The 27603-nt window shown below is 32.7% G+C and overlaps 1 protein-coding gene across 1 annotated transcript; it reads right to left on the bottom strand.

Annotated features, from left to right (window-relative positions):
* Positions 1–521: 521 nt before the first annotated feature.
* AGL6 (AGAMOUS-like 6) lies at positions 522–14040 on the bottom strand. The gene is made up of 8 exons (XM_086456150.1): positions 13822–14040; positions 5607–5685; positions 5395–5456; positions 5162–5261; positions 3046–3087; positions 1977–2018; positions 1728–1864; positions 522–757 (listed from the first exon to the last, which is right to left on the bottom strand). Exons 1-8 carry the CDS (start codon positions 14001–14003, stop codon positions 670–672), a joined length of 732 nt encoding a protein of 243 aa, XP_086312276.1. The 5' UTR covers positions 14004–14040; the 3' UTR covers positions 522–669.
* Positions 14041–27603: the final 13563 nt, after the last annotated feature.

Below are 27603 nucleotides of genomic sequence, written 5' to 3'. Positions count from 1 at the left end.
TAGCCAAAGCCTGTGACTCAGAGTTTGCTAATTCTTCCTTCTTTAGATACAAAAATAGAGATTGATGGTAGAAGAAATGATTCGGTAATCGCGCCATTATGATTCTTCGAACCCTACTTCTTGGTTCAAACTTTTTGATAAAATGGTCATCTAGATTGTTTCAACTTTTAATGGAGTCATGTTCCAGTGACCTCAAGATTGTACCTCATATCTCTCTTTCCTCCCGTGGAAGTGTGTTAGAACCATAGATGCTTTTTCACTTGTATCTCGATGAAAAGCATCTATGGTCCCTACACACTTCCACAGGAAAATACCATATGAGGTTCAATCTTACGGTCACTTCACCGTTATTATTCTTTGTACTATAATAATTTTCTGACGCCCTCCCTCCTCTAACACACCTCTCATCACAGAACCATAGATCATTTGCCTAGGGATGCACATAATTAATATGAATCTTTTTCTTGTGTATCCCAAGGCAAATGATCACGGTTCTGCTGAACAATTTTACGAGCAAGACATAAACAGAAATATGTACACTCAAAAGGCCAAATAATACAATAAAACCATGCAAATATTTAAAATCATAAATAAGTACGATAAATTAAGCATAAAGGATTGTATCTAGACCACACGTTCGATAATAAGTCTGTTTTTTTCATAGTTGAATCAAAGGACCCATCCATGAATGAAGTTATTCTCACCAGCTACGCTCCTCGGAACAGAATTTCCATCCTGTGGAACAAATTGGTGATACCTGTTTCAACACCCATATATTGTATCAGAATTAACAAAAATATATCAAATCAGTCGGACCCTGATTCAACGGGGTTGGTCCAATTTACATTAATTACAGTTATTAATCCTTTTTCCACCATAGTGACCAAGTGTATAACTTGTACAAATCTTTTCATTTTCAAATTCGATCTGATTAATTCATTGGTAAAGCTATTTACTCTATCCCAGACATTTCTAGAATACCACCAATATAGGAACAAATAGACAATTTTAAAATAACTTATTGTCAACCTCTTCTACTAGATATGAATCTATCTAATTTAGCAGGGAAGTTTTTTTTTAGAATAATGCTTAAGTGACCCAAGCTGGAACCTCATATGCAACTTCTTGATGTGAAAGTGATAGGAACTCGTTTTATTATTATAAATACGTATGATCTTTACCTAGATTATCTCTTAGAACTTTACCAACCTCTAACTCTCAGATGAGAGGAAAACACATATTTCGTATAGATCAGCACTGATCTCCTCTTAAGGATTAGTATAAATTTTGTTGAGTTTAGTCCTAAATCAGCACTCATTGCGTTGTATCTCTCCTTATAAGCTCTTGGGCGTCTCCACTCATTGCCAATTGGTTCTGGGTTGGACCCCCAAACTTTATCACGGTATTAGAGTGGGCCATTCTCTCCTTCACATCAGCCCACACGTGAGGAGGCCGTGTTTAGTTTAGTCCCACGTCGGACACTCATTACTTGACTCTCTCCTTATAAGCTCCTAGGACTCTCCTCTCATTGTCAATTGGTTTTGAGTTGGACTCCCAAATTTATCAAATTTCAATGACATCCATTTAGTAGGAACCCCTAAGAGTTTATTTCCATCTCATCGGTCCATTTGGTGCCAAATCCTCAAACCTAGTTTGGGTCTAGAGTTTTCAACAAAAAAAAAAAAAAGGCAAATAAATAAAGAGAAAAGGAAGCTAATATATAGTACCCTATTTGTAAAGTGGGTTCGCAATCCATGGTATTGGATTGAGAAGGATGCATATTGAAGGCGTTGTTTGCAACTAATGCGGTAGATTCCCATGATCCTTGAATGGCTATGTATGAACCTTGTCCTTCTGCCTCAAGCTGAAACATTTCAAATTATGGAAAATTGGAAAAAACAAATATTTATAACCACACAAAGCAGCTGAGATATAAATATTGAAGGAACACACACTGGCCATAATTCAAGATTGACCTTATTTTTGAGCTGCTTGTTTATATCCCCAAGATGGCGTTCCTGCAAATGGACAACAAAAAAACTGTAAGATTGATAAATTTTCATGAAAAATGGACTAGGGTTAAAATAAAATAAAAAAGGAGCGCATAGTATAAGTCCAAATGTTGAGAATGTTACGAAACTAAGTTTTAACCATTTTCCAAATCGAATTGAAAGCAAGGACTTTCTAAAAGAAAACTTGGCTTCATTTCATATAATATCTTGAGTCCATTCAATACCAGAAGAAAGACTTAGACATCACTTTTTCAAAAATAGACATCAAATTTTAAATCTAATGTGCATTTTCGGCTGGTGGAGGGATCATGCAAAAAAGTGTGGAACTTCCGACATCAGTTTATGTTTGATCTTTAAACATCGTTTTTTTAATCGGTGTCTAAAAACTGTCTTTTACAAACCAAAAAAATAGACATCACTTTTTTTTATAACCATCATTAAAAAAGTGACGTCTAAAGTCTTTTTTCTAATAATTATTAGTCACGCCTTATCCCAAATATTGAGGTCAATAAATGAAATCATATTTCTAAGTTTGTACTAGAGAAGTCAAATTTTTTTTATGGGCAAGTTGGACTTGAACCCCTCTTGAGATGACAACTTGTGCTCTTGAAAAGATAACATTTGCATCGTCAGATACAATTGTAGTAATGTAATGATCATGAGTTTTTAAAAGATAACATTTGCATCGTAAAATACCATAACAGCTAACACTTGGAGGTGCAACATGCTTGGCGAGAAAGAAACGCTACAGCTAACGCTTTAGCTAACTTTGCTCTTGAAAGTTTAGCTTTTTCAGATTTCTCGAGAGGTCAATAGTCTACCTATAATTGTAAAGAAGTGTTATTGGGGAGATCTGTTGGGTCTTCCCTATGTTTGTAATCTAAGGTTTTTTCCTTGTAATTTTCTGTTATTAATACATTTTTTTTTTTTTTTGAAAGGTAATGTTATTAATACATTGTTTGCTCATTTAGCAAAAAATAAACTAATAATAATGATGATGATGTCCAAGTAGAAACCAATGATGAACGCATACCTTTCTGCGGAGTTCTTCCATTTGTTCTATCATTATCTGTGTCTGCATTTAAGAATGGTGAACAAATATTTAAAACATTAGCTTCCAAATTTTATAAGAATTTCATAATAGCAATATAATTGAAAGGATTTTTTTTTTTTTTTTTGTGCATAAATTAAGTGGCCGTTACCATACTGATAAAAAAAAATATTTCTTCATTGTAAATATAATCTTTCGTGATTTGGGTGTACTTTTGCTTTTGCTAGAAATATAAAAGTTGCTATGTGAAAATTATTTGGTCGTTTGATGTAATTAAAGACTATTTTGAGAAGTTGTTCAGAATTGATATTTGATTCTACGAAGATCATTGCCATGGATTGTTTTAGGGAGATCTAGATACTTCCTATTCAATCCGATTTAATGAGACATCATATGGTATCTAGGACTTGATGAGGAAGATAACCAAGTAGCTTGTGGAGCTGGCTTCTATTGAAATTCTATGAGGTCGACATATTAAATACACTATCAATACCAATTACGATAATTAGATGTCAACTCATAAAATTTTATAGGAAACATCCTGGGAGGGTTGGATTAAACTAAATATTGATGTGGTTGTTTGGGTTAAACAGAAGAAAAGTGATGGGGACGAACTAGTAAGGGATGGGGCTGAGACCCATAGCTCAGTTAGTAGACATATTGCAACCTCGTGCAATCTTCTAATGTATGAATTAAACTTATGTTGTGAGCATGAAGTCATAGATCAAATCACAAAAATCGATGAAGAAATAAAGAACACATGAAGAATAACAAGATTTATGGTTATTTGGCAGTGGCCACGTCGTAGAGGTGAGAGATATTCATAATGCTGAGAAAGAGATTACAGCATGGATTTCCCCTGATACCTCTCAAAACTCCAAAGTCTTCAAACCTTAGTTTTCGTTTTCGTTTTCATTTGATTTCACTCTCCTCGAGCCCAAAATTTCAAAACTGGCCCTATGACCTCCAATTTTGGATATAAGTATATAATATTTTATATGTAATTAATCAACAACCGGATTTAACGCATATATCATTCCATATGTTCCTTCGTTTTCATTTGATTTCACTCTCCTCAAACCCTAAATTTCAAAACTGGCCCTATGACCTCCAATTTTTGGTATGAGCATACAATCTTTTATTTGTAATTAATCAACAACTGGATTTAATGCATATATCATTCCATATGAGCTCCATCTACCAATTTACATAAAGGACATAATAAATAAAAGAATTTTACATAATTAAAATGAAAAAAAAGGAATAATTTACTTTAGTTTCTTTACAACTTGAAACAACAAGTTACTTTTGGTCTATTTACAACTCCAAACTCTAATTTATCTCTAAGTACTCAAAACTAAAAATAAATTACTATATTAATTTTTTCAGAAAAATTTCAAACTGACCATCTCGACCTAATTTCTATTTTTAGTAGAAAGGTAATAAATATGGGTCCCGTTCAGCAACAAACATTTTGACAAACATTTTGGCAAAACATTTTTCAAAACATGTGTCTGAGGTTTTGGAATGGGCTGATTTTTGGTGATGATGATCTTCTCACCATAGAGATCATCCTCACCAAAAATCAGCCCATTCCAAAACCTATAACCCATGTTTTGAAAAATGTTTTGCCAAAATGTTTGTTGCTGAACATTTCCCAATAAATATATATATATATATATGGGGTTGATTTTATAATCATAAAACACATGGCTGATTCAATAATTCTGGCAAAATATAGCTGTTTTAGTAATTTTACCAGAATAGCTTATTTGACAAAAATGGCCTAAATATTTTTGCAAAAATAATGGAGCCTGCTATTTTTTTAATTTATGAAAATCGTCATACATTCTAATTCATAGTTATTTATTCTTACCGAAATTAATATATGATCACATTTGATATTTGCTAATTTACACTTTTTGTGAAGCTACATTCAACTCAAAGACCTAGGGTTAATTAATCAAATTTCTCCATAGAATTCGTCAAATTATAAAAGTGGATATATCACCATTTCCGTAAATAATTAAAAAAAAAAAAAAAAAAAGACTGATTGAGTAGTTTTGGCAAAAAAAAATATTCTTTGTAGCGCAAGTACCTTCCGCTGCCTCGTTTGTGCCAGAGCTCCTTCAAGCTGCTTCTCAAGATTCTGCAATTCTTTCACGCTAAGCGGTCCAAGATCTTCTCCAAGCAAATGCCTTCACATTAAACATCGATTATAAGATTGGTAATTTGGGGGACCCAAACAAGTAGTATAAAAGTGGGGGACTTATAGTAATTTGGGGACTAAAGGAAGTCAATTTCATATCTAGTAATTCAGATTGGCATAACCTTTGCATGCGCTGTAGATTGTCAAATTTCGCCTTTAGTTTTGAGACCTCTTGGTGCCAGCTCTGCATTGGCAAAGGGAAAAAAAAGATATGAAAGAGAGAAACAAATTATCTATTAGAATACATCCATTAAACTGTACAAATTTGATAGGAAAAAAGACCATTACATAGAGCATAACAGACATTAAATAGAGAAATGTCTTAAACATAAACCTGTGTTTCACGATCAGCCGCATTGCTATCTTGAGGAGTGCAACAGCATCGTTGGTATCGTTCAAGAGTTTTATTCATACTGAAAGGAAAAAAAATCATTTTATTAGTACATGAAACAAATATCAGAAATCTTTTACTGAGAAATTTGACCAGACTCAATAAACATTAGCTTAAACAAAAGTACGCAATTATTTCTACCGAAGGTCCATCACATAAGTTCTTTCCTTAGTTTTTTTGTGAAGAATATCGTCACAGATGATAAATACATTGAGAGAGAGAAACCATTAAAAACATCATAACACGACACCAAGGGGTGGCCTTCCAGATATTTCGAATCTTTCCTTATGTTAAATCATGATTATGAGGCATTGTTTTTCAGAGAACTTATATGTTATGTTCTATATCTTTTTTGTTCTTGCAGTCCCCATTTCTTCCATCAAACATATCCTTATTATGTCACATATAGCAAAATGTACTAATTTTCTTTTTCCTAATTGGTAAGTCGAGGTGTTAGTGGGGCTCACCCTTCATTAACACCGAAACACAATTACCCACACATAAAATTATAGGTTACATCGTCATACGTACAATACTTGTATAGACCATTGTCGATGTGGATGAGTGATGCTACTGAAGTTGGTATAGTGGGACCTATGGTTCGTTGGTGGCCCATTAAGCCTATATATAAAGTTTCTTTCGGGTTTTAGTCAATAACAAATTGGAGATTCTAACAAGAGTTAAGAGTGTATTTGAGAAACCTCTATTTCAGAAGAATTAGAATGCTTGGATGGGTTTGATTCTAATCTTAGATGGGCTAGACCCTGTACTCCTATCTATAAAAGAATGGATGGGTCTCCACAATTAAACAATTGCTTTTCTTATAGAAAATCAGAGTATTCCAAAGAACTAAAAGATATAATTAATTTTTCTCTAGAAATTGGCTTAGAGAGGAGGTTATTCAAAATCTGGAATTCCATCACCAAAGGTAATATTGATCCATAAAGAGTAGATTGAGGAGGAGAAAGTGAGTGTGGAATTAAGGAGCATTCAACAAAGAGGGTCGTTCTATTTGTTCTGGATTGGATCAGACCCAATATCTAATCCATTTTGATTACTTCGGGTCTGGATCAATATTTTTGGATTCCAATAAGTACCCAAACCGATAAGGTTTCGATCCGTTGTCTTGTTGGATTGGATTGGATCAATCATGTCCTGGTCCAATAAGGACATTATCCGATAATATGCTAGAGCATCTCCAACAATGCTCTTTAAAATAAAAAGATTTTGTCAAAATCTAACAAATATTATTTTAGTTAGCCTAAAATTTGTTTAGTGCGCCAACAAACTCAACAAATCATTCATCTGTTGGGAAATTGACTCAAATCTCAATAAGTATCATGACCTTGCATTTCAGAATCCAAAACACATGATCCAATGTCACAAGATTTAAGAAAACGAAATTCTAAGAACTTTGAAAATAATTATTTTTCATTGTTGGATTTTAATTTTAAGGTTTGGGAGTTCGGTGGTCATTCATTTTCAACACTTTTGATCAAGCTCATATATATATATATATATATATGGGTCCCGTTCGCCACCCTTAGTTTTACCACACACTTTAACAAACGCGTTTTGTCTTATATGGGTTAGAAGTTTCGGAATGAGCTGATTTTTGGTGAGGATGATCTCTATGGTGAGAAGATCATCCTCACCAAAAATCAGCTCATTCCAAAACTTCTGACCCCATCAAAATTGATTTACAAAAAATGGACGGTCCACGATTTTTCAATGTGTAAACATGGGGCTAAACATTTCGGAATGGGCTGATTTTTGGGGAGGATGATCTTCTAATCATAGAGATCATCCTCACCAAAAATCAGCTCATTCCAAAACTTCTAACCCATGTAGGACAAAAAACGTTTGTTAAAGTGTGTGGTAAAACTTAGGGTGCTGAACATTTCCCTATATATATATATATATGAGTTTTTCCATAAAATTAGAAAGGTGTTGTGTTCAATTGTCAATGTGATAATACATGTGGGCCAATGACCCTTTTTAAGATTTGAAATCATACTAAATAGTAATGAAAGTATTTTTATTAATAACAAGCGAAAGCAACCTTGTTATAAGGTGGCGAGTCTTGTTCTCAATTTTGTGTTCACTATTTTAACTTGGTAGTAGAGAGTCTGTTGGACTCTTGTTTTGTCATTTGACTCTTTATAATAAAAAGCATCCGACATTTAAAGAGTATGTTGGAGTTGCTCTTAGAAAGTATATAAATTATATTATATTTTTATTGAGATGTTTTAAGTTTATTTAGATTTTGTACACAATTTGAGTTTAGCCCGTTTCTCTGACCCAATCTGATTGATAATTGATCGGATCTGAATCTTAATATTGAGTTCTAATAAAACCCAGCCCAATAAGGGTCTGATCTGACACTTATCAAATCAGTCTCGGATCCGATCCAATCTTTACTCAATAGGGGTACCAAATCAACCCCAATCCAATCCAGACCAGATCCGTTGATAGCCCTAAATCCAGGTATATAACAATTAATTATATATAGTGACTTACGTTTCTATGTTTGTTAATGGTAATCAATACTAATTAGATCCTGGATTTATTCATGCATAGATTAGTGATTTATTCCACATAAAGTTTATGAAAATCGTTGTCAAGAAAGTTTATGGATGGATAACCAAAATAATGCTTACAAGAATCATCTATGCCACTAAGATATATTAATTAATTAGGTATTTAGAATCTTTCTAATTAAGTATGCTGTCAAAAAATTTGGGTAATTCTGTATAAAACTCCTATTAGAGGTATACATACCTATCCAAGCTCTGAATGATTTTGATTTGCAAAATAGACAGATCATTATAAGGTCGAACTCAGTACTCTTAGTAAAGTCCTGTCAGGATCATCCATTCCATGGCACATGTATCCTTGGATGCAAGTCATTAGAAGTAAACTTGCTCTTCCTAATTTTCTCTTTGTAAATTTAGCGTTTTCCCTTATGCACATTTTCAATCATTAATATATTCTATGCTCACTTAGCAAAAAACAAAAATGTATACCTCTATAATCTTATACCCTTCATCAAACTTATTGGGATCCAGGATCTCAATGAGGTTGAAAATTTTATACTCTCGAATGTCATGTTTCCTCTATCTTGAAAGAAAAGATGTTATTGATGAATTGTGGAAAAGGGTCCAATCGAGTTGGTTTGTGGTCATCCATCACTAATGTATCCCTCTCTTTTTTGAGCTTGTAGAAGTCGTTGGTAGAAAATCTGTTACCATGTTTCTCTCTCTATAGACATGGGAAGTTACCAAATTATTCTTTTCTTCGAACTATTATCCCATGGTTGCATTATCAATGGTGATTTATAAAGAACAAATGCCTCGATCCAACAACTTCATGGGCTTATATTTCTTGTCATGTCATTTCGATGAAACGATATTTTCTTTTGAAGGGTCTTTCTCCATTCCACTGCCGTCAACTTCTCATAAGGTGGATGGATGACATGTTTAGACATTAACATTTCTATCTTCTACTCCCATCCTTCTCGATCTGACTAATGTACCCACTAGTGTTTCACTGTCTTCTTTTGGATTCATCCACGCACCATCTACACATTCATCTTCGTCCTCGTCTATTAGGACATTGGCTTATGTTTAGGGGAAGCTCCTTTTAATTTAGCATCTTTGACCCCTTTTATAACCCCGATGCAATCAACACATGATAAGGTTAACCATTCTAAAGATGGTTTCAGACATTCTAAGACATATATGGCATCTCATTATCCTATTCCAAGAGCTTCCGTGGCTCTATTGCCAAAAGTAGATGCAAAGGTCAAGTCTACCCATTACTTTCAAGCTCGCAACAGTTGTTATTGGTGGAGAGCTTTGCAGGATAAATTTAATTCCCTTCTTCACAATCACAAATGGTCTTTAATTAGTTCCTCATTCACCAAACCTGAATCTTGTTGGAAGCATAAGGTGTACAAAATTAAAAACAAAAAAAATGTTTTGATGGCACTATAGAGTGATACAAGGCATGACTTACTGCAAAAGGATTTACATAATTCTGTTGACTGTGATTTCTATGAATCTTTGGGATTTGTTGACTGCTTTCATCCTAACTGTTTTGAAAGCTACATAAGTTGATTTAACAGGGTTCTCCATTCAGAATTAATGTTTTTTTTTTAATTTAATGTGTCGACAACTTCTATAGCTAGAATCACATGTCATGGAGAACTAGAGATTACTATAAGGAATATATATATATCAACCATAAGATTGGCCAATGTAGTCATAATGATCATGAATTGGGCTAAAGTGGAAGAAATTTATATTTTAGAAATGGTTAACCCTTGTTATTGTTGTTGTGGTTTGTGGAGCCTGATGGTACTAGTCAACAAGGAGGTACTGTAAATCAAGCCATAATTTCACACTAGTCGAAAGGGTGTTTTCGTAACAAAACCCTTGAAAGAAATTTTCCCAAGTGTATTTTCATAATTTTACTATTATTATGTAAAACCGTAGTTAGATTTCCTGGGGTATTTATATTTATCGTTTTTGGTAAAAAAGTGTAATCTGTAACTACGAGTTTTCTCTTCATATTGGAATCGGTGTGATCTATGGATACATCAATCTTGAGGGAATCACATAAAATTATGTGTTTCTGTATGTGATTTGTGTTTTGTTTTGTTTCGTTTTGTTTCTTGGTTTGATTGTTCGTCTTTTTTCTCAATAAGTGTATCCTATATAGTCCTCAACCATTATTTAGAAATGTCAACATTCTAAGGTTTCATTTGAACAATGGTGTTTTTGACGAAGTGCACCCAAACCCACAAGCACGATAAACATGAAATGTTAGGAATCTTTAAAACCATATTTTCCCAAATATACTTGAAAAACACAACCTTATTTTTTTCTTCAAATTACAAATAAAGAGTTCTAGCGGGATGCAACAATATTTTTGCAAATGACTTTTCAAGGCTTTATAAGAGCAACTCCAACAGACTCATTACATGTTAGATGCTCTTTATTATAAAGAGTCAAATGACAAAACAAGAATCCAACAAACTATCTACTACCTTAAGTTAAAGTAGCGAACAAAAAATCGAGACCAAGACTTGCCATAGTAGCGAGATTGCTTTGGTTCGTTATTAATAAAAATATAATATAACAATCTTACTAAGAGTCATTGGGCCCACATGGATAATCACATTGACCATCAAACACAACATCCTTCTAGATTTTATCGAAAAAATCAAATTCACAAACAATAAAACTGAAAATATTATTTCTTGATCCAAGGTGTTGAAAATGGATAGCTACCGAAATCCCAAAACTTAAAATTGAAATTCAATGATGCTTTATTTTGATTTTTTTGTTTTTGTTTTTCAAATTTCTTAAATTTCATTCTCTAGAAGCTTGTGGCATCGGATCTTCTGTTTTTTATTCCAAAATGTAATGATACTATTCTTATTAAGATTTGAGTTAATTTCCAACAAATGAAAATTTTGTTGAGTCTATTAGAACACTCAACAAATTTTAGACTAGCTAAAGTAACACTTATCAAATTTTGACAAAGTATGCTCTTTATTTTAGAGGGCATTACTGTAGATGCTCTAATGTTTTAAATTAAAAATGGCATTTTTGTTTCTTAGTTTTGAAGGTCATGATTCTTATTGAAATTTGAGTCAATTTCCAACAAATGGAAGATTTGTTGAGGCTGTTAGAGCACTCAACATATTTTAAGCTAGCTAAAATAACATTTGTCAGATTTTAACAAAATATGCTCTTTATTTTAAAAAGTATTATTAGAGATGCTTTAATGTTTTAAATTAAAAATGAAATTGCAATTTCTTAGGGTATGTTTGGTCATACTTCTGAAGTCTGAAGTATAATTTCTGTTTTCTGAAATTTGGAATCTGAAGTCTTGTTCTAGAAAAGTGTTTGTTTATCATTTTTAAAAGTTTTTGGTTACAAATAGAATTTTAAAACATAATTGTCATTTTGACAATATTACTCGTTTGTAATTCTAATAATTGTTTACCGAAAAATATAACATGTTATGCATAATGAAACTATCCACATATTTAATTTCGATTTCTAATAAATCAAAAACCCCAAAAGTATTGTTTTCAAATTGATTTCATATTTGAAAATTATATTCTAATAAGATAATACTCAAACAATAAACAATCATGCATTTTCTAGTTCAATTGTAAAGTGATGTGAACTACCTCCAAATTTAACAAACAAAATCAAAAAGAAATGTGGATTGAGATGTGAACTACCTAACCAAAAGGAAACGTGGAGAGACATTGACAGCACAGTTGTAGAGGAAGAAGTAGAAGAAAAAGAAAAAAAAAACTAGAAAAGTTAAAAATAAGGATTTTAGGATTTGTATAAAGAAAAGATAAGTGATAGAAATCAGTGTTTGGAGGAGAGTATTTTAGAAAAATAATAATAATTTAGAAAAATAATAATAATTCAGAATTCGGAAGTTTCATCTAGCATCCCCCCATTACTTAATTGAAAGTTCTGAATTTTGGTTCTTAAGGCTGAAATTTGTAACGAAACAAATGAGAATAAAACTTCTGAAGTCTGAATTTTAAAGGTGGACCACCTCTATTCAAACTTCAGAAGTGTTTCCAAACACACACTTAGTTTTGAAGATGCCACCTGCTAAGTTGGTTAATGTCTATGAGGGTCGAAATGGCATTTACCTACAAATTACTAACCACTAATCTTGCTTGGCTAGCAAAAATAGGAAGTTAAGTTAGAAGAAACAAATTTAGGACCTAAATGTGACTGAGGTTAAATAAACTATAAAGTAGCCAAGGTTCAAAGAATTTCACATCTTTTGCTAGGGTTTCATTGTATGACATTTTTCATTACTAAATACCAATTGATTTAGTTATTAATGTATTGGTAAACTATATAATTAACAAAACCATAAAAAGTCTAGGATATAAATTTTTGTTCTTGTAATTTAACAGAGATGGAAACAAAACACGTTTCTTCTAAAATAAATACTGTGAACTCAAATCTTAAAATATTTTTTACCCTCAATTTCCTTCAGTGTTGAGTTATCAACGTTTGGATCAGAGGCTTCTATGACCATGGACTTAAACCAATTAAACTTTCTATAATCAGCAAAGGAGATAGGATGCCTCAGATTGTACTAGATTACCTTTTTTTTCTTTCTTACGTCAGATTTATCTGAGCAGAAGCGATGATAACGTTCATCTTCTTCTTCTGGAGAAATTATTTCTTTTATTTCTTTCTCTTTATTGGTAAATTAATAGATCGTGCTTACGCTTATATATTTTCAAGTTTTGTTCTACACGTTTGATATTAATTTTCCATTTTAATCAACTTGGAAAAACAAGTTTCCGAGATTCTGTCCTTAGAAATTCTTCATATCCTCATTGATTGCAACGAAGGAGAGAGAGAGAGAGAGAGACGAACACAGAGCTTTAAGGATGTTGTCAAATTTCGATCTCTGAGACATGAAAAGGACCGTTGGACTGTCGTGAGTTGCAGCTTTGTAACCAGAAGTTTTGTTGTTTTTTTTTTTGAAAAGAAACATTAGATAGAGAAGATGAAGAAGGAAGAAGAAGAAACCCTAGATCTGGTGAATCGCGATCCATTGAGAGTTCCTAGCATAGTTTTCGCAAGTTTTCCCAACAAAATGAGACAAATTTAAGGCGGGAAAAAGCAGATCTCTACGTTCTCTCTCTCTCTCTCTCTCGTACGATCCGTCATTTCTTAACGAGAAAAAAACGAAAAAACCAGAAGAGAGAGAGAGATCGAACATGAAACGTGTCTCCATGATATTAGCTAATCGTCTACACTCCTAGATATGTGGAAAACCTTACTTTACCTCGAAAAAAGTACCAAATTACACCATAAAATCGACTGAATCTTCTACGTCTGTAAACAAGAACTTACTATACAAACGAACCGCAAGAGATTGAGATAGAAATAAAGATAAGAGATTCAAATTTGTAAATCTGAACTCTTTAAATAGAAAATTATCAGATCGATCAGTGAAGATAAGCTCATAAAATCACAGATCCAGCTTTCAAACAAAGAGATCTACAACTTTAAAACCTAAACCAACTCATTTTCATTAAAAAAAATATATGAAAAAAAAAAAATTAAAGAGAGATAAGTTTGAGATTTAATACCCGGCACTTCCGAACTCATAAAGCTTTCCTCGACTAGAAAAGATTATGAGCCCAACTTCAGCATCACATAATATAGAAAGCTCGTAAGCTTTCTTCAACAAACCATTTCTCCTCTTTGAGAACGTAACCTGTCTGTTGATCTTGTTTTCGATCCTCTTCAGCTCTACTCTTCCTCTCCCCATCTTTCTCTCTCTTCTCTCTCTCTCTCTCTCTCTCTCTCTCTCTCTCTCTCTCTCTCTCTAACAAGAACAAGTGTTGGATAGATCTCTCTTTCTTTTTATGTCAAAATTTTTCATTTATAGAGAAGAGATGGTGTGGTTGTGGTGATAGTAGTAATGTGGTAAATTTGAATTATTGAAAGGGTGAATTTGGTAGATTAATAAATATATTTATGCAATAAGAGGAAAAAAGCTAAGAAAAGCTACTGATAATTCTTTCTACTAAAATTGGGAGATTTCACTAATAAAGGTTATGTAAGTCTTGAAGCTCCTTCTTTCGACTTACACCCAAAATTATGCTACACCGACTTACTTCGATTGGATCCTCTCTTGCAAAAATTTGGAAATCTTTAATTCCTTATTTTTAATTTTATTCTTTTTAATTTCTAATTTTATTTCTCTCTCTCTCTCTCTCTCTCTCTCTCCTGCGAGCTGATGAATAGTACAGAGAACCACTGTAGAATAAATGTGTGGTGGAGACTGACGGGCCACGTGTTAGGCGTTGGACGTAGTGTTTCATTGTCAAACGATCCATCCATCCATCCTATCGCACTCTTTGTCGTCCCTTTCTGTTCCCGCCCTAATGTTCACGCCGTCAGTGAAATTTTGTGCTTTTGGGCTTTGGCCGTTTGGTTTTGGTATCTTTTTCTTGCTGTTTGTTGTAATCCTCAGGAGTACGTACTCTGTTCGATTTAGAACCGTTGGATGATTTCTAATTGACGTAAGCAGATGGTTTTTAAGTAAGGATGATAGTACTACTGTTTGTTGAATTGATGGCTTTGTCGTTAGGACATTCCCGTGCTTTCAAATCTCCCATTAACGTGTCGTCTACATACTGAGTTGGGCAATGGAACAGTGGATATCTCCTTGTGCCTATTTTTATCTCTTTCTTTTTAGTTAAGGATTGGGATGTGCAGACTTATGAATGTAAATTCATATCTTCACACATAATCTCATGTATGTATATGTATACGTGAGATCCATCGATTGAGATTTATCTTAGAGATTTGTAAAATATTCTCGAGATAAATTTTTTATCCTAACCATTGGATCTCATATGTACACAATCAAGATGGTGTGTGAACGTATGAATTCACTTTTCATGAGCCTAAGGATCCTGACCTTTTAATTAATTAGAATTAAATTAGAAAATTTTAACTATATTAATTCAAAAGAATGTGAACAAATGAGAAAATATTTGAATTTTTATTTCTTAGATTGTTAAAAATTGAAATTAATAAAATTGAATAAAATAGTGTTAGAATCATTGCACCCACCCTAGAACTAGTCCTTGGACAAGACCATGGTCTATGGACTGGGCAAAAGCCTAGATACGGACTTACTCGTTCTCTATAAGGATACCCGATTATTAAAAAAAAAAGTGTTCAAATTGTATTTTGATATAATCTCTTTTAAGGATTACATGGAAATTTAGTTCATATAAGATAGACTAATGTTTCATAATTGATATGGAGTAAATTTCTATGCGGCAATTTAAAGAGATTATATAAATAGAATAATTAAAGGTCTAAATAACACTTCTTAATTTTATCTTATTAAGTTTAATTTTTAATAGTTTCTAGCGAGATTCTCCATCAAGAAAGACGATTGGGATGAGAAGGGGAAAAAAATAAAATTTTCAAAGATCTTCATTATCCTTTTTAGAGATTAGTGTGATTTTCGAGACCCACGGAAACCCCACAATTCTATTTGACGATGTTACATCCTCTTTCTCTCTCTTTCCTTCCCTCACACGTTTGTTTTTTATTTTCAAAAATACCCTTTCATATTCGAATCTCAAAAATAATCTTTCCAAAGATTTTTCCTTACACAATATTTTATGTGTGCCATCATTTGATTACAATCTTTTGTTTGTACCCAAGATTACTAGTTTTCTTCAATGTATGGTGACTTTCTCTTCCGATCTTTGTATCTTTCAGGACCCATTAAAGCATAGGACGATTGGAGTGGGTAAAAGCATGGTGGACTCTATTTTCTCCAAGTTCCTATGAATCAAGCTGCTTCCAATTCTATTCATGGGGATTCTACTATTAATCTTTGGCATTGTCATCTTGGACACCCATCCATAGCCCGACAAAATGCTATAATTTTTGGTAGTATTAGTACTTCTAGCACTTGTTATTGTGATGATTGTCATAGAGCTACACAATCTCATCTTCCTTTTCCATCTAGTATTATCTCTACTACTATTTCTTTTGCACTTATTCATTATGACATTTGAGGTGGTTATCAAATTGCTTCTTTGTGTGGTTCCCATTATTTTTAAACTGTGGTAGATGATTTTATGCGTTGTACTCGGACATTCTTAATGAAACACAAACTTGAAACTATTCATCATCTCAAATGTTTTTTAGCTTTTGTCAAAACATAATTTCATTGTTCAATTCAAAGCATTCGAATTGACAATGGGACTGAGTTTTTCTCATATCCATTTCAAGACTATCTCCGTGCAAATGACCTTGTCCATCAACATTCATGTGCGGCCACTCCGCAACAAAATGGAATTGTCGAGCGCAAACATCGCCACTTGCTAGAAGTTGTAAGAGCCTTACGTTTTCAAGCAAACTTACCCTTAAAATTCTAGGGTGATTGTGTTCTCATTGCTACCTTTTTAATCAACTCCATACCCACACTAGTCTTGCATGGTAAACCCCACATGAAGCTCTATTCCATGTAAAATCCAATTACAAAATTTTAAAAGTATTTGGTTGCTCGGCTTATGCTCACAACATTCTTTATAAACATAAGTTTGATACTCATGCTCATCGTTGTATTTTCATCGGGTCAAAAGGCTTATCGTCTCTATGACTTAGACGCTCCAACCAATTTTAGTAGCCGGGATGTCATTTTTTATGAGACTACATTCCAACATCACATTAATTCCCCAATAGTGTTGTCTTTGTCAATTCCTACCATTGCCCCCATTGAACATGTCCCATCCTTATCTGTTTCCATACGACCTATGATTCTGGCCCTACAAATGACCATCTTAACCCAACTATTTTTCATAAGCTGGAGATCCCTGCTATCACTCACTACTCATCTCGAGTTTCCCATCCACCCTCATATTTACAAGACTACCATTGGCCTTCCAATAAATCTTCTACATCTACTTCAATGCCCTCTAGTGTTGCGGCCCTCAAAGGTATTCTTTATTCCTTGAGAAATTACATTTCTTATGATAAACTGTCGCCCTCTCACAAATCATTAGTTGCAGCCATATCTTCCATTATCCCCACCAATTTTACACAGGCTGTGAAAGATCCAAACTGAAAAGATGATATGTCTAAAGAGATCTCTGCTCTAGAACAAAATCACACATGAACTTTCATGGAATTTCCTTGTGGTAAAACACCCATCAGTTGCAAATGGGTTTACAAGATTAAGTACAACTCAGATGGCTCCCTTGAAAGATATAAAGCTCGTCTTATCGCCAAAAGCTTCATCCAACAAAAAGGTCTTGATTACCATGAAACATTTGTGCCTATCGCTAAATTGGTCTATGTTCATTGCCTTCTTCACTACGTGAAAACTGGAAAATTCCATAGAAGAAATTGACGGACCAAGGCCCCCAAATTTTAGAAACTAAATTTTGACGATCTAGGATCGTCGAAATTCTTGATGTTCCCAGTTTTGACAGCTTAGAGCTGTCGAATTTCTTTCATCCTTCATTAATTTGAAAGTTTTGGTCCGTTGAAAAAAAAAATGACAATGAAAATTTTGACGCCAATTTGAACCTTTTGGTCCGTCAATTTAGGCTTTTTTCACATTGTGCTTGCTCTAGCTTCCATTGAAGGTTGGTCGTTACACCAACTTGACGTCCATAATGTTTTTCTCCATGGGGACCTTAAAGAGGAAGTTTACATGAAAATCCCACCCGAATTCTCATGAAAAGGGGATAATCGAGTATGTCAATTGAACAAGCCTCTATATGGGCTCAAGCAAGCTTCACAAAAGTGGTTTGCAAAAAAATTTACCTCCTTGCTAGACGCAGGATTCAAACAATCTTGTGTCGATTATTCTCTTTTTACAAATATTCAAGGTCCTTCACACACTTTTGTTCTCGTCTATGTTGATGATATAGTAATTACGGGAAATGATGCAAATGTCATTACTTCCATGAAACATTTTCTCCATCAAAAATTTCACATCAAAGATTTAGGACCTTTGAAATATTTTTAGGCATCAAGATTGCCCGATCTAAACAAGGAATTTTTATTTCAATGCAAGTACACCATTGAAATCTTAAAATACATGGGTTTGATTAGCACTCATACAAATGTTTTTCCAAATGGAGAAAAATCTCAAGCTCAATGTTATCGATGGCTCCCTACTAGAAGATCCAACTGTTTATCGTCGACTAGTTGGCCAGCTAATTTACTTAACTATCACTAGACCTGACATTACTTATTATGTCCATATTTTAAGTCAATTCATGAGCCAACCTCGAAAACCACATTTGGACGTTGCTCTACAAGTTCTTCGTTGGTCAAGGGTTATTGTTATCTTCCTCTACTAGTCTTCTATTGTCAGCATATTGTGACTCTAATTGAGGTAGTTGCACTATGACAAGGCATTCGATCATTGGTTATTGTACTTTCTTGGGTGATAGTCCCATTTCATGGAAAATAAGAAACAAACAAATGTTTTTAGATCTTCAGTAAAATTAGAGTATCGCTCCATGGTTGTGGCTACTTGCGAGCTTATTTGGCTACGTTACCTTTTAGAAGAAATTGGCCTTCGACATTCTAAACCAATGACACTTTATTGTGATAACCAAGCAGGCATCCACATTGCTGCAAATCCCATTTTTCATTAAAGGACTAAACATATCAAAATTGATTGTCACATTGTACGGGACCTCATTCAACAAGGCATTCTTAGAATGGCTTATGTTCCTACCAATCATCAACGAGCTGACATTTTTACCAAAACTTTAGACAAAGAACAATTTTTATTTTTGTCTAGCAAGTTGGTCATTCACGACATTCATACTCCAACTTGAGGGGGAGTATTAGAATGTTCTGTTTCTGTTTTGATTCATTCAAAATCATCCAGCCATTATTTTTTTTTTCTTTAGATGTGTATATTTGATTTTATTCTCATCCCTTCAATCAAGGGATTGTAATTCCATTGTACATCTATTTAAGTTCACTCTCATGGAATAAAATACCAAAATAGAAAATTCCTCTTTAGTTCTGTTTTTATATAATGATAAAATCAGCTCGAATTGGTAGTCCAATCAAATTTTGTAACAAAATTTGTTTAGTTATTTACTTCCCGATTATGTAATCTTTTTATATAAATCTATGAACGTGATCCAAATAATTATAAAAATGTTCAATTTTTTAATAAATTTAAATTTGTCCAAATTGAATAGGTATGACTGTAGTTGGAATGCGATTAAACTAATTGAGAGAAACACACTATTGGAACCATGAGTTTTTAATTTATAATAGCATAAAATGTATGATTGATGGAAATTGGAATTTATTGTTACCAAAAGTTTATCCATTCTGCATCAACTCGAGTGGGACATCAGACATGTTTTTAGAGGCAAATAGCTCAGTTGATGCTTGTAGCTGTTTATGCATCACAAACTTGTACTTCTGAGACCTTTTCTATTTTAACTTACCTATGTTTGCCTTGAAGGCCTATGTGGGAGATCAAATGGGTCTCCATAACCCAAGGCATTTGTAATTTTTTCCTCTTTGAATCCAAATCCTTGCTTGATTAGCAAAGAAAGAGAGAGAGAGAGACTCAATCTAGGCCATTAGCCTCATTATATTTGAACCATTTTTTTACTAAGCAAGGGAATTTCATTAATGAGCGTTTGTTGGAGATCAAATGGGTCCCAAACCCTAGGCATATATAAATTTGGATCTCTTTATTAATACAAATTCTTGCTTGGTTAACATTTATATACATTTATAGAGAAGAGAGAGAGAGAGAGAGAGAGAGAGAGAGATGACTAATGGCATAAAACATTTGATTTTAGTAAAAAGAAAAATTGATTAAATCAATGAATAGTAATCCATTATGAAAAATTATCTAAATCTAATAACTATAAATAATTAATCAAACAATTTTGTATGTATTGGTCCACCAAAAGATCCACCTATGTGATTGTTACATGGGTCCAAAAACTATTCCAAAAGACATTACAGAGGGTGAGATCAAGCTATTTGTGTTTAGAAAAACAACAAACTAGTGCCTTGAAGGGCATTTCCTTCTCTCAGCAAACTCCACATATCATATATAGGTCTTACACACATCATATGGTTATAGGCATCCAAGGAGCTCACATTAAGATAAGACTCCAAATATCACCTGATTGGTAGTTTATAGCTATTTGATTCCAACATTTATATAGTAATTGAATTTACGAATACTCTCTCTGCAGTGAATAATTGTTTATTTTTCTTTATCTATTTTGAAAACATATAATAAAGGTGACTTTTACTAACGTCACTACAACTGTGTAGATTAAAGATTTTTTTTTTTTAGAGTTACTATTGCCACACCAACTTTTACTAACGTCACACCAACTGGGTGTAAATTTGCATAAGAAGTGGTGTGGCATTGGTAAAAGTTGGTGTAGCAAGAGCAGCTATCTTTTTATTTTTAACTTAAAAACAATATTAGATATTCTTGGAAATTGAAGTTCTTTTGAGCGCACTTATGCTATTGCAGAACTCCAAGTGTCTTTTCAATCCCATTTCACTTAATCGACACTTGTGGTGTTCTGTGAGAAGTAAAATCTGGTCTGCAAAACACTCATTAAATCCCAAAGGATCCTTGTAATACATTTTGGGGGAAAAGATGCTTCTTTCTTTTCATGAGATATAATACCTTAGTCCCCTTTTTTATCCATCTTTTCATATTTTTTAGGGTACAATTCCCATTGTTGAATCTAACAAAATAAGTACAAGTTCACAGAGAATGGCAGAATCTCTCTGGAGCTATCTATATAAAATTAGAGAATTGCTATTGCCACACCAATTTTTGCTAACCCACACCAAATTTTGTGCAATTCTTAACCTAAGAATTGACGTGGCATTAGTAAAAGTTGATGTGGTAATAGTAACTCTCTAAAATTAATAATTAATAAATAAAATAAAATAAAAAATTAATTATTAGTGTAAACATACGTTATATGCATTAATCATTGGAATGTTATTTTCATATTTTAAAATCATATGTCCATTTCAGTAATTTTACATAGAAGGATCTTTGTCCGTCTATCATTTTTATTCCTAACGAAATATTGATGGCGTCAATTTCGTCACTAACAGCGTTTGATAACATCAACTTCGACGATAACCCACAACTTCCATCGCTTTCTTGTCGACACCCTCAAAAGCGAAAAAAGAGAAATTGCTAGCTCTTTTCTTTCGTAGGCATTTTTGTACGAATAACATTAGCCTCAATTTATTTGTTACTGCCCATCAAACTAATAGCAGATATTACAAGATATTACCTAGAGATGCTCTATAATGAATCTCTACCACCTAAATATTGATCCCTATGAAATATGTGTTTGATGTTGTTCACCAAACGGGATTGACCTTAAAGGCTCGAAGTGCATTTAATTTTGTAGTTATAAATCAAGATTGTCGTAACCCTTGAATTTAGGATCAATTGGTGAGAACCTAAGGATTGTAATAGAGATCTATATTAAAGTAAGATTATGAGTTCATAACATGATTTTAAATCTCGATTGAGACGACTCGTCCGATACGTTTCGATATCATTCACCAACAAGACAGATAAGTCAAATGTATCGGACGAGATTTAAAATCACAATTCATTTTTCTCATTGTTGAACGAAACGACTCAAATGTATTGAAAATTCGTCCAAGACGATTCGATCTTGTTCATGAACGAGACAAGATGTCAAAACAAGTTTTAAAACCATGACTCATAACATCTTTACTATTATAATGAAAGAAGGTGAAGTAGAAGTGGTTCGACACCCAAATTTTAATGGTTATAAATGCCTCCACTTTTATATCTAAATTTAATATAATTAGAGTCATTTTAATAAAAACCCAAAAAATTGATACATGTGCATTTGCACATGCGACCTTCTAATTATCATTTACTCATGTATCAAAAATTGAAAATCTCTAAACTATGTTAGTCAGGCTCGAAACCTTACTAAGGCTTTTGGGTGCACCATGTACAGAGAAATTCGACCATGATACTATACCCCACACCTAGGAACTGGTTATAATCGACCTCTCTGTGATACACCCATAAGTCGTAATCAAGTAGGGAGCACAAAATTTGGTTTGATCATATTTAAAAGCAACTATTGCTATTGAGTGACCACATAACATATCACTTATCATGGACCCCTTATATCTCCATCTTTCCCTAGTGGGTGTTCCCCAACATTTCACAAATGTTATGTCACCATTAAAAAAATTCTTAGAAATCATCATCATCAAGTTAGTGACCACATAACATCACATATTATGAACCCCTACATCATCTTTGCCTTGTGGGTGTTGCCCCACATCTCACACATGTTACATTATCATTAACAAAATTCTTAGATCATCATCGTCATTATCATCCATGCTTTATATTAAGTAATTTAATTTATAGGGACAGTGAATACAAAGACCAATTCTTTTTAAAAATATGTACCAAAAAGTCCCTTCTAAAAAGTTATGAACTCTTTAGTACTCACTTTATCAAATATTAGTCTAAAAAGAATTTTTTAAGCAAAAATACCATAATGACCCTTTCAACTATTTTTGAGGTTCAAATAAATATTTGAGGTACTTCTATATGTTAAAATTAATGGCATACTCCTTGACGATGATTATCTCTTATAGATCAATGAAAAATAAATCTAAACAGGGAGGAGGGGGGAAATTCCTTGTTTTCTCTTCTCAAAATTAGTAATCTTTAACTCACAGAGATGATGATGATCTCCATCACTAGCAAATTGATTTGGTCTACGTATATTAGATTTATTAAAATATAAAAATAATTTTAAATAGTTACTACATAAATTTAAAATTCAACTTGAATGTCCATTGAATTGATTAAACTCAAAAATTACTAGGTCGAGTCAAATAAGATTATATTGAATATATGAATAATTTTTAATAAATAAATTGATCAAGTTTTTTATTTGACTCAACACAGTTTTAGATGAAATCACTATGTAAAGTCGTTAAAAGGGTATTTCAGATATTTTTCTTGAAAAAATCTTCAAAAGATCCTTAATAGATTAATATTTTATTAAGTAGGACTTAAACAGTATTATTATTTATTATAGGACTATTTAGTATATATTCTTAATAAAGAGTCCATAGTCATTGTCCCTAATTTATAATGTAAATTAATAATGATGTACTTTAAGATTGGGGGCTTGTATCAACTCTTATTAAGAAAGAAGGTTATATCATATTGATAATTGATGTCACAAGGGGAAAAAGAAGGAGAAAAGAATATATGCATAAAACACTAATTTAGAAGAACTGCACCATCACGTGCATGCATGCATCATCTTTCTTTTTTATTGTGATGGTACTATGTTGAGCAGACCACAATGCGCGTACAATGGGACCATATTTCTCATCAATAATGAAGCCTTATCCTAAAAACTTAGGATGGATAGAAAAAAATTCTCATTCTTCCTTTCAAATTTGTGCATAATCATGAGGATTACCTCAGGAGGTGACGAAATTTTATATTGATTGCTAACTTACCTCCACATCCAACTCAAGATTTGCAATGTAGTGTAAAAAAGAAACACTACACTAATAGAGTTATGGAGAGTTGAGACCATTTTCAAATCAAGATAATTAGTGGAATTAGAGGTGGAGCCAAGATTTTGCCCATGTGGGGGGTAATAGTAGCGAACTTTTTTCTATTTGTCATTGACATCTGTCACAATAACTCATTGTTCCATAGAATTGGAAAATTCTTGTAAATCCGCACCTAAGTGGAATTTGAGAGCCTATGTGGATTGACTTTTTTAAGTGCTTCTGACTCTTGCAGGGGGTGAGAAGCACTTTAAGAGTGTTTGATAAATAGCTCCTAAAGAGAACTACTTTACTTTGCAATCATTTTGATACTTTTTCACAAAGTACCGATGGTGCTACTTCTCTAAACTACTCTTGCGCGGAATCACAAAACACTAAATTTTAAAAGAACGAGATTGGGACAAGTATGCCATTCATAAATTTTAAAAATTACTCTAAAAAATGCAATTGGAATAATATTATATTATTAGTGTAGCATTTAGGACAAGTATGTCCCTTATAAATTTTGAAAATTACAATCATACCATCAACAATGTAATTGCAATAATATTATATAGTCCATTGATGTGGTGGTAGCCTTTTGGTCTAGCATTTGGGACAAGTATGCTCCTTATAAATTTTGAAAATTATAAGTATACCCTCAAAAATGTAATTGAGTAATATTATATTACTATCCATTGATGTGGTGGTAGCCTTTTAGTGTAGCATTTGAATTTGGATTTCTAGCTCCCCCAAGTATTCATTCAATGATTTATCCATGAAGGTTACAACCATGGTTGAAATTTTCTTTTTGCAAAATTGATGTGAATAATTACATACAAATTTTATTATCTATTGATGTGGTAAAAGTTTTCATATTTTTAGTAGTTGTATATATTTGCTCACAATATCTTTCATTTATTTATAATTGTTGGGTGTTTATATTAAGTTTTTATTGATAAAAACATTAACTGCTTTTATTTCTTTTGGAGCATAATTTGTTGAGTTATAATGTTAAAAATAGTAACTAATACTTAAATGGCATTCTGATCCATTTTAATAAAATTCAGAATAGTTCTCAAATACTATATCAAAAGTACTTATGACAATACTTTTCAGAACCTACATCTAAACACACAACAGTTATTCACTTACTTCAGACAATACTTCAAAAAGTACTTCTAGAAGTACTTATGTTCTAAGTACTTTTGACTTTTGTATCCACACGGGCCCTTTGAGTTTGATTCTAGAAATACTTGCATAAAAAAATAGTATAGAACCGACAAAACCAATGCCTTTAGTCCAAATTAAAATTAGTTTCTAAATTTTGAGAGTGAACAAGAATATTATATGCAATATGGTAGAGTAAGAACTTTTTTCTTCTAACAAAGTCACAAACGAAACATGTCTTGAAGAAAAGGAGTAGTTTACGTGTGAGTGGCCTCAATTTTTAATTGGTCTCTTTCATTCTCTTCCACATTTTTTTTCCTCTATTTTCTCGCTCACATTCTCTCTCCTACCTATCCCCTTCTACTTTCTCTCTTACTTTTTTTTTTTTTTTAGTTTCTTCCTCCAATTTTTATTATTATTTTTTTAATTTCCACGACTCTGGCTCTTCTCTCATGTTTCCACTATATTAGGATTTGAACAAGCATCTCCTAATACTTCTTCTTTTTCTTTTTTCTTTTTTCTTTTTTCTTTTTTTTTTTCTTTTTTCTTTCTCTTCTACTCTAAGTTATCACTCTATCAAGCTTATTTTTTAATAGGGTTTTAGATGGTTGTTTTTTTGAATCATTTCGCATGAAGATTGTTAGCTAAACCCATAATTAGGGCTAGTGGTGAGAATCGATGATTTATTTTCTTTTAATCTCTTTAATCAATAAATATTGAGTTTTAATGTTTCACATTGATTATTTTATGTTTTGACATATTTTGATTAATTTTACATAGTTAGAAAGATAAACAAATTACCAAGAAAGATCGCATTCACACAGGGAATGTTAAGTTTAGTCCCACATCGAACACCTATTACCTAGTCTCTCTCCTTCTAAGTTCTTGGGCCTCTCCACTCATTGCCAATTAGTTTTGAGATGGACTCCCAAATTTATCAGTTAGACCCTAGACGAGGATAATTCCAACACACAAAAAAAGAATCATTGATGACAAGAAAAGCCTTATAAAAAGGGATCTTGACAAATCTCAAGAACCACAAAAATTCAAGTGATGATGACGGATCAAATCCAAGCTTAGAAGGCATATAGTTACAAGTGATTGGGAGTATGGCAATCAGGGCATGGGTCCTAGAAAATATATATGTATATATTGATAGGACCCATATACCCAAAGCTATAAACTTATCTACCAAACAAAATCAACTTGAAAAAGAGGGGAAATAAACACTTAAAAGACAACCTTAATTATATGACTTGAGTCTAACTCTAACAAATATATTGAAAATTATTTTGGACGTTAAAAGTGAAATTTAAGACTAATTTTTCTTTACGAGGAAAACTCAATCCAAACAATTTCGGGGTTAGAGGTTGAAGGTCCTATACTTCTTTAAAGGAAGCACTTTAGATTATACTGTACTATTGTTGGGCTGAAGTGATAATGGTTGTTTTATTTCTCTCAATGTGGACAAGAGGTTTATAATTTTTATTCTATAAAGAAAAATAATAATAACCGTTTTGGTGAAACCTTGAGGATACAATTTTAATTTTATTATGGAATTCTTGCTTTTGTGGATAAACTCCATTAGAGGGTAGACATTTCGATCCTACGTGGCTCTGAAAGCGTCAGATTTAATATGATTTGGTTTTGCTTTATGGATAGTGTGAGAAGCTTTTGACTTATTAAAGTACGATGAGTTGTGGATTGGACTGTTTTAGAAAACAAAACTAAGACACGACAGACTTTTAAGTGGGCCCCCACATCTTATTCCATCCCATCCCATCTCATCAACTTCTGATTGGCAGATCACAGATGCATCTAATCGAAGTGATAACGCCGCCTGATTCACTGTTTGAGCATATATCAGCTGACTATGACGTGTACGTGAACGTGACCATCAATTCCGTCCTATTCTTCTTTATCACTTATAACCCAACTTCTATTGGCACCCCAACTTTTACTTATTACACCTAACTTAGAATTTAAAATTAAATTGAAGTAAAGAATGAGAATAAGTGAAAGTTGGGTGCCAATAGAAACTTTCTTTATTATATATATATATTTAGATTTAGAATTTTATATGGGCTTAATCCTAATAATAATGCTTTGTAATATTAAAGTAATAACTTGAACCAAACTTCCGTAATGTATGAATGAAATTGTGTTTTAATATTTAATTAGGGTATGATAAATAATATAAGAAATTGGAGTGTAATATGTAAAAGTTGGGTTGCCAATAAAGATACTCTAATAAAAATCATCTTCAAGTGTGAACTATAAAAAAAAAAAAAATTTAAATAAAGTGTCCAACAAAAAAAAAATCCAACCTAGTTTTTGTTATTAGTAATGTTTTTAGCACTTACTACTTAATTACAAAGTTATTTAGACTGGTGTTTTGTTAATGTATACCCTAAGGGCACCATTAAGATGCATTTAAAACACCTTAGAAATAATTCTTCAAGGGTTTTTTTTTGTTAGGTAAAAGATATTTTGGGTAGTAAACTAAATTTTGGAGGTATATTTAATGCATATTAAGGCGTGTCCTTAGGGCACATATATATTAACAGCCTCATTTAAGAATTAATAGAGTTTCAATGAAGTTGCCAACT

The sequence above is a fragment of the Akebia trifoliata genome, chromosome 10 (genome assembly GCF_017979445.1).
Source record: "Akebia trifoliata isolate Shusen 1 chromosome 10, ASM1797944v1, whole genome shotgun sequence".
NCBI classification, from domain to species: Eukaryota; Viridiplantae; Streptophyta; class Magnoliopsida; order Ranunculales; family Lardizabalaceae; genus Akebia; species Akebia trifoliata.
This window is presented reverse-complemented; position numbering and strand designations above follow the sequence as displayed.